At 45.4% G+C, this 8,778-nt stretch overlaps 1 protein-coding gene across 2 annotated transcripts in view; it reads left to right on the forward strand.

The window, feature by feature from the left end:
* LOC123755809 (polycomb protein suz12-A) overlaps window positions 1-7,954 on the forward strand; it is a 76,214-nt gene extending 68,260 nt beyond the window's left edge. Inside the window, exons 12-13 of one of the 2 annotated variants that reach the window (XM_069305462.1) lie at window positions 3,665-3,850; window positions 7,170-7,954. In XM_069305462.1, coding sequence (XP_069161563.1) covers window positions 3,665-3,850; window positions 7,170-7,173 — 190 coding nt within the window. In that variant the 3' untranslated portion in view covers window positions 7,174-7,954. The remainder of the gene's footprint in view (window positions 1-3,664; window positions 3,851-7,169) is intronic. The other variant, XM_069305461.1, reaches the window with a different exon arrangement.
* The last annotated feature ends 824 nt before the right edge of the window (window positions 7,955-8,778 follow it).

An 8,778-nucleotide genomic window follows, 5' to 3' on the forward strand; every position in this document is an offset into this window, starting at 1 on the left:
GTTGAAAAATGGAATTTAACAAACCGATGTCCACAACATTTTCCGGCTGTGTGTATGTTAGACCATAATCCCCCACAGACATGACAAAAGTTGAAAGTCACGTAACAAGAACGCCAATTGAAGCGACCGCGACGACTAGCTGTCGAAATGATTCAAGGGGGTTAAACTGGGGCTCTTGTTGTGACTTAAGCTTTTCTCCAGGGGTCCTGAGCTTGGATCCTTGAGTGTCGTGGCTTCTTTAATATACTGCTCCTTCTTCCACTGTCTAGTCAGTGAATGATAGTTGTTTTGAGGGCCGAAAACCGGCCAAGGGGGACCATCCGTGTGTCGTGATATTACGACTTCACCGCAAGCAAGCATACCCAAAGATAAGTTCATTCGAAGTGATTTCATAACATGTTTCTACCATATCAATTACTATTTCTCTTGGCTTTGTTATTTGGTGTTGGTCATTTGTTAACAGATTTATAACAAATGTGAAATTACAGTATAACAAAAATGGTATATAAAGCCTAAATGAGGCGCAACAATTTAAAACTGACTGGTGAACTATTATCGTGCTTGGCTGGGTTCAGTAGTGATTATTATTACATACATTTAAGTCTTGTAAAGGCTAAGAACATTAATATGTTCACTATATAAATCTGTACACTTAAATCTCTCAAATAGCCATGAACCCCTAAACTAGCCGTGATTCATGTAACATGGGACAAGCCACACGTGGTTTACTGTTGAGGGTGAAACAGGTAACGCAGACTGCTGTCTCGATGACGAGAGAGCAACATGAAGCAGATTGCTGGCGGGCAGGTTCCATTCACTCGTTTCAAAATGAACTTGAGGCAATATAATTATGATTCACCTTCAATCTCACTTGCGAGCAAAGAGCATGTTGAAGGTCTTCCTGTTCCAGCATCCTTCTGATACCCAGAGTCAACACAATACTTGGGATCTAGTCACAAAAGAAGGATGATCTGTTCACACTTCATGCGAGTACCTTGGGAATCATCTGGTGGCTTTTATGATTGATTGACTGATAAAGATTATGCCACCCAAGAGGTGGCACGGGCATGAATAGCCCGTAAGGGCTTTTATGGTTTTGCCTTTGTATTTATACCCCGGAGGGTACAGGAGACGATTTCCTGGTCTCGATAGCTGATAGCAGGCTAAGAGCTCTGTTTTCCACCCCTTCCCCCCCCCCCCCCCCCTTGTGATAAGGGATGTGTGGGTTTTGTGTTCTTTAAGGCCTCGTGATGTGCTTTGTAGCTCACTGCCCATCTTCACGAACACTAATCTTTCCCCCCTGGTGTCGAAGGGCCACTTGGGTCTTCGCTTGATTAGTAAACAATTCAAGCTGCGTGCATACACGTGTCCTGCCAGATTTATAATAATATATGCAGCCTTTTCAAGAAAGAATTGATTATAATTTGTAAATTAAGACATTTTCAATTTTTTTTTTTATCCCGAAGTGTACAAGATTGTATTTTTTCACGTACAAATATTTTATGTTGATCATTTACTTAAGCTTCTGATAATTGTGTTTTGGAATTGTGCGTTGTTAACATTGACATTTCCTCTAATGCCTACAATGACAGTTTAATAATTAAGATCTTACATTGCTCTTTGTTATTGCAAAGACACAAAGTAGAGACGGTATCCTCTACTGTTGTAGGAGATACCAGGTTCATAACACGTAGAAAGGGTGTGTGTGTGTGAATTTGATGCAATCAACAATATCGTCAGTCTTCTTGAAAATCCTGCATATTTACTGGTAATTTGAGTTACATAAGCACCATAAGCAGAGGGCGCCTGTTAGCTGAGTGGACACTGCTTTGAATTCGTAGTCATGAGGTTCCGGGTTCGATCCCCGGTGGAGGTGAAAACAAACGGACAGAGTTTGTTTCTCTCTGATTATACTGTTCATCTAGCAGTAAATAGGTACCTGGGAGTTAGACAGCTGCTACAAGCTGCTGCTTCTTGGGTGTGTGTAACAAAAAGGAGGCCTGGTCGAGGACCGGGGTGCAGAGACACTAAGCCCCAAAATCATCTCGAGATAACTTCAAGATGATGTTCTCACCATTCATTGTGCGTCGTGTTAGGGTCGTCTCGTGATAACGTTTTTAGTTTTCAGTCCGATAATGTAGTTACACGCTCATGGCAGTCGTTGGTGAGGTAATCGATGCGAGAAATGCTAATGGTATGATATGTTTCATGTTATTCACTGATTGATGACCAAGTGTTGTTTTTGTGTATTATTAGCTAATCTGTGTATTAATAAATATATTGAATTGTAGCAACATACTCCAGCCACATGTGTGCGTATGTGTCTTTCAGTGTCCTAGTCTGCTCATATCCTTAATTTCTGAATCCGTCTAACTTTGCAGAACGGTTAAAACACACCTAAATGTCAAACGATGATTGGGGGACTTCACCGATTGTTTGATTGTTTTTATCTGTAGTAATCCAATTTCCGACACGTATTACGCAACGCTCGCCCTTTGCTAACTCAATAATTTCCAATCTCATTTATTGGATGCAAATCATTCAGTCAGTTAGTACATTCAGATGTTAAATTCAGTACATTCATACAGTATATTCATACAGTACAGATGTTATTCAGTACATTCAGATGTTAAAAGTCAGTTCACTGGTGGATTTTATTAATAACGGAGCAACCCAGGGGTTAAGCTCCCAACCCCATGAGTCAATTTGGTAATATTTTCAATAGATTGTAAGGGTTAAAATAACAATATAAATCTTCATTAAAGTGCAGTTATTGTCATCTGAGGACTTGGTGGGTCATAAGTGTCTTGAAAGTGCGAGTGTGAGATCTACCAGGCTGTAGCGAATGTGAGAGCCTGCGGGCCGCTGCAAGCAACAGCCTGTTTGGACCAAGCTCTCACAAGTTAAACCATGTCCCGGGCCGATCTTGGGAGTATAAGAACTACGAGAACCTCATCTAGGTACAATCCAGGGGCCAGATTTACGAAGCAGTTACACAAGTACTTACAAACGTGTACATCTTTCCTCAGTCTTTGACGGCTTTGGTTACATTTATTTAACAGTTTACAAGCATGAAAACTTTGCCAATCAACTGTTGTTATAAACAGCCTCCTGGTGCTTCGGAGCTCATTAACTGTTTAAAAATTGTAAATAAAACCACCAAAGATTGAGAATAGATGTACAGGTTCGCAAGTGTTTGCGTAACTGCTTCGTGAATCTGGTCCCAGGTATTAGGTGAAAGCATTAAGACAGTATGACTAGCACTTGGAAAGGATACGAGACAAAGGAGCTGGGGTATGAAGATTTAAGGTACTGGAATAGGACAAGAGGCCGAGACATGAACGCAGAGTTGAGGAATGTTCCCAACCACTTGGAACAAGAGGGTTCGAGCCCTGACCTTGCAGAAAGCCAGTCCAGGTGGTTGGGGTCAATTTCTTGAAGTAGTCTCTGTATTCTGTCTCTCCCCCCCCCCCCCCCCCCCCCATACATCTCATACTCTGTGGTTAACATTTATCTCTTCCAAAAACTCTTATTTATTTCCATAGTCCAATGACCTGTCCTTCATTTGGTGTACCAAATAACGGTGCACCTGTTTCTGAAATCCATATTTCGGTACCCCTAAATGCCAGTTTCCGACACTAATATATTCAATTCCTTTGCCAAGAATGCAAGACCCGAGTGTTCAGAAGCAGTTAGCAGCCAGTTGGGAGGAGCAGCGGAGAACATCGAAGAAACTCTTTTCCTCCTTTAACGGTTCCTTGACGTCACCGGTGAAGCAGGAATCGGCATGCTCCTCGGCAGTCAGCGTCCGGCTGACCGAGGAGAGTAAAAGTTCTCCCACCAAAAGCAAGTGAGATGACTCGTTTTTGCCAATTTTTGTTTGTCGAATATTTCTTGGTTAAGATAATTCTTGGGACCGTTTTGCTACCCGCCAAACACACACCGAAACTACGACGTTGGTGCAACGTTCGAACAAGTTTTAACACCACCTAACCAGTTATAACAACCATTATAGCAAGTTGTAACAACGTTCTAATACGTCATAAACACGTTAAGCCAAGATGTAACACCTTTATTACACGTTGTAACAAGCGGAAAATAGAGACAGTTACGGTTTGTGTTTCCAGGGTAGTTACTTTAATCACATATAAGCAGTTCTCGGGTGAAATGCCAATATTCTTTTGAGGTAGTACCATTTAGTAGTCTTCCCCTCAAATGTTTTCCTAGGTAGATACGATACTTCAAAGATGGTTCCTTGTTAGATTGGATACATCAAAGATAGTTCCTAGGTAGATAAGATACCTCAAAGATGGCTCCTTGTTAGATTGGGTACATCAAAGATACTTCCTAGGTAGATTAGATAGACAGTGCTAAACTAGAGCACAAATCAATTGGCTAGATAAATTAAACTATTCTACGTTAAGAGAGAGACGAGGGGTAGAATGTGTAGATGGTCTTGTCCTTGTCTCCCAGCTCTTGGCCCCCCGTCTCCCAGCTCTTGGCCCCCCGTCTCCCAGCTCTTGGCCCCCCGTCTCCCAGCTCTTGGCCCCCCGTCTCCCAGCTCTTGGCCCCCCGTCTCCCAGCTCTTGGCCCCCCGTCTCCTAGCTCTTGGCCTCCCAGCTCTTGTCCTTGTCTCCCAGCTCTTGGTCCCCCGTCTCCCAGCTCTTGGCCCCCCGTCTCCCAGCTCTTGGCCCCCCCGTCTCCCAGCTCTTGGCCCCCCATCTCCCAGCTCTTGTCCTTGTCTCCCAGCTCTTGTCCTTGTCTCCCAGCTCTTGTCCTTGTCTCCCAGCTCTTGGTCCCCCGTCTCCCAGCTCTTGTCCCCGTCTCCCAGCTCTTGGTCCCCCGTCTCCCAGCTCTTGGTCCTCGTCTCTCAGCTCTTGGTCCTCGTCTCCCAGCTCTTGTCCCCGTCTCCCAGCTCTTGGTCCCCCGTCTCCCAGCTCTTGGTCCTCGTCTCTCAGCTCTTGGTCCTCGTCTCCCAGCTCTTGGTCCCCCGTCTCCCAGCTCTTGGTCCCCCGTCTCCCAGCTCTTGGTCCTCGTCTCTCAGCTCTTGGTCCTCGTCTCCCAGCTCTTGGTCCCCCGTCTCCCAGCTCTTGGTCCTCGTCTCTCAGCTCTTGGTCCTCGTCTCCCAGCTCTTGTCCCCGTCTCCCAGCTCTTGGTCCCCCGTCTCCCAGCTCTTGGTCCTCGTCTCTCAGCTCTTGGTCCCTCGTCTCCCAGCTCTTGGTCCCTCGTCTCCCAGCTCTTGGTCCCTCGTCTCCCAGCTCTTGGTCCTCATCTCCCAGCTCTTGGTCCCCCGTCTCCCAGCTCTTGGTCCCCCATCTCCCAGCTCTTGTCCTCGTCTCCCAGCTCTTGTCCTTGTCTCCCAGCTCTTGGTCCTCGTCTCCCAGCTCTTGGTCCTCGTCTCCCAGCTCTTGTCCTCGTCTCCCAGCTCTTGTCCTTGTCTCCCAGCTCTTGGTCCTCGTCTCCCAGTTCTTGTCCTCGTCTCCCAGCTCTTGTCCTTGTCTCCCAGCTCTTGGTCCTCGTCTCCCAGCTCTTGGTCCCCGTCTCCCAGCTCTTGTCCTCGTCTCCCAGCTCTTGTCCTCGTCTCCCAGCTCTTGTCCTTGTCTCCCAGCTCTTGTCCTCGTCTCCCAGCTCTTGTCCTCGTCTCCCAGCTCTTGGTCCCCGTCTCCCAGCTCTTGGTCCCGTCTCCCAGCTCTTGGTCCCCGTCTCCCAGCTCTTGGTCCCTCGTCTCCCAGCTCTTGGTCCCCGTCTCCCAGCTCTTGTCCTTGTCTCCCAGCTCTTGGTCCTTGTCTCCCAGCTCTTGGTCCCCGTCTCCCAGCTCTTGTCCTTGTCTCCCAGCTCTTGGTCCCCGTCTCCCAGCTCTTGGTCCCCGTCTCCCAGCTCTTGGTCCTCGTCTCCCAGCTCTTGTCCTTATCTCCCAGCTCTTGTCCTTATCTCCCAGCTCTTGTCCTCGTCTCCCAGCTCTTGTCCTTGTCTCCCAGCTCTTGGTCCTCGTCTCCCAGCTCTTGGTCCTCGTCTCCCAGCTCTTGGTCCCCGTCTCCCAGCTCTTGGTCCCTCGTCTCCCAGCTCTTGGTCCCTCGTCTCCCAGCTCTTGGTCCCTCGTCTCCCAGCTCTTGGTCCCTCGTCTCCCAGCTCTTGGTCCCCCGTCTCCCAGCTCTTGGCCCCCCGTCTCCCAGCTCTTGGCCCCCCATCTCACAGCTCTTAGACAATGAACTGCCAAATAAGGACAGACTAAGAGCGTTGATATATGGATAGGTAGTCCTTGTATCGAAGCTTGCAGACGACGAGTCACAATAACGTGGCTGAAGTATGTTGACCAGACCACACGCTGGAAAGTGATGGAACGATGACGTTTCGGTCCATCATGGACCATTCTCACAATCGACTTGAGAATGGTCCAGAACGGACCGAAACATCGTCGTCCCTTCACTTTCTAGTGTGTGGTTTGGTCAACATCAAAGCATGTCGTGTGTTTGCATATCCCAACTAGAGTATTAAGTTAGTCTTCATATCCTAAATATTTAAGTCCTTGCATCACAGTTCTCTTATTCAGGCCACATATCCCGCCTTTTAGTCTGAGCTCAGATATGAGGACTGAGTAAAAGAGATGGGACGGAAGGAATTATCGGGGGAAAGTACCAACCCATTACGACTATATAGCACTTGGAAGGGGGGGGGACCAGGATAAGGATCTGGGATGGGATGGGGGGGAAAGGAATGAAGATGGGATATGCGAATGAATTTGAGAAATTGTGTTGACTCACTAGGACCATTGGACCATCATTCCAACAAGCAGGACAAGTAAATAGGGCTTTATCTCTAACCAAGAGAATTTACATAATTTTATCGATACTGAAATAGTAATGTTATTTAAATGTGCTTTTATCTCCCATTATATATAAACTTTTGTGTTGACCAATCCACACACTATAAAATAAAGGGACGACGACGTTTCGGTCCGTCCTGGACCATTCTCAGAATTGACTCGAGAATGGTCCAGGACGAACCGCAACGTCGTCGTCCCTTCATTTTCTAGTGTGTGGATTGGCCAACATACTTCAGCCACATTATTATGACTCATCGCCTGCATAAACTTGTGTATTTTTTGTGTGCTGTAATGTTTTTGAACTTCGGAAAAAAAAAAAAATATGCATTTGTTTTGACTCCCGCAGATAGTGTAGTGGATAAGAAATGTAGTGTACAGTGACGTGGAAATCTCTACTACAACTCAGGGTCGTTCTGCTGCGTGAGGGGACTGCTGCACCCCAGTACAAAAGTGTGTAGATGGTGTCACTGAGGCCCCTATACCACTGCCAGTACAACTTAAGTGGCCCAGGAGTTGCTGCCCATCATTTTTAATAATATATAGTTTTACCAATTTTGATATGTATTGCTAATTGGTTTACCAAATTTCTAGTAGTGTGTGTGTGTGTGCGCGCACGCGTGCGCATAAGATTGCAAGGGAAGTATGTGTGTGTGGAAGTTTTTTTTTTTTTTTTTAATTTACGTCAGGTTTCAAACCATATTGTTAAAAGTACTGTTGCTCCAGGTCTCGTAGACATGTGTGGTACCAGCAAAGGTAAAAGGTAAACCCAATGGATAAAACATACACAAACTGTGTGTAATCATCGCAGGATCGACGTCATCAACGTTGATTCAATGTTAGTGTCGTTTGCCCCAAATTTGCCTTTGGGCAAGGGAAGGGAATTATCAGAGGGGGGAAAGTGCCAAGCCATTACGACTATATAGCACTTGGAAGGGATCAGAATAAGGATTTGGGATGGGAAAGCGGTGACTTGTGATCATCGTCACGGTTATAACTTTCCAGAGTTTTCTGGTTGTAACAGTGGTTTGTAGGATCTGGTTTAAGTGTTGAAATTTGTATAGAAATTTACGATAAATACGGGCGATTGTGAAAGTCCCCCACGTGGTAATTATACGCGTTTCAATATCAAAATGTCTTTAATTAAACAGTCATCAGTTAGAACCGCCATCATTAATCACTGGGAATATCATTTTATTATCTACTGTATTGTAATTATCCTTTTTTACTGTTATGTCAAAACTTAAGTAAATATTGGTTCCATACTTAGTCTTACTTTTGCATATATATCTATACAGTTTATCTATTTTTTTATTTATTTTGTAAGAAAGTTTAGGATCGTGTAGGAATATCCAGATTATCCAGACCTGGATAGGTAACATCACTTACTTCCTGTGGCTTAGTAATCCGGACAAAACCTTGCATCTCGATGCATGTCGATAACATCTTTTCTTAAATTAATTGTCTATGCAGGATTGATGAGATTGGGGGGGGGTGGTAGTATCCTTTGCAGTTAGATATTAAGCATCAAAATGGATACTACATTATTAATTATATAATACACACAGAAATCACAATAGCGTGATGTATCAAATGAACAAATCCACAAGGGCCGTGATGTGGGTTCGAACCTACGTCCGGAAAGATCCCAGACGCTGCCTTAATAGACTGTGTCTCGACATGGGGTAAATGAATTGCAACCGAGAGTGCTGCTGCTGCTCTCACACGGGTCCCGCAGCCTCTCCGAGACGCAAACCTTGTGGATTTGTTCGTTTAATTATACGTATAATCATGAAGATGGTTTTCAGTCTTAATTTGTCGTTAAAAGTTTTATTGTGGAGGTGCGTTTAACCCAGTCAATAATGCTACAACAAAAACTGTGTGCTCAAAGCTGCGTGTGCGTGTGTTTTGACAGGGGTGAGAATCGTGTGTGTGTACCATTTTGCTATAAATGGAGT

The sequence above is a fragment of the Procambarus clarkii genome, chromosome 55 (assembly GCF_040958095.1).
Source record: "Procambarus clarkii isolate CNS0578487 chromosome 55, FALCON_Pclarkii_2.0, whole genome shotgun sequence".
In the NCBI taxonomy this organism is placed as follows: Eukaryota; Metazoa; Arthropoda; class Malacostraca; order Decapoda; family Cambaridae; genus Procambarus; species Procambarus clarkii.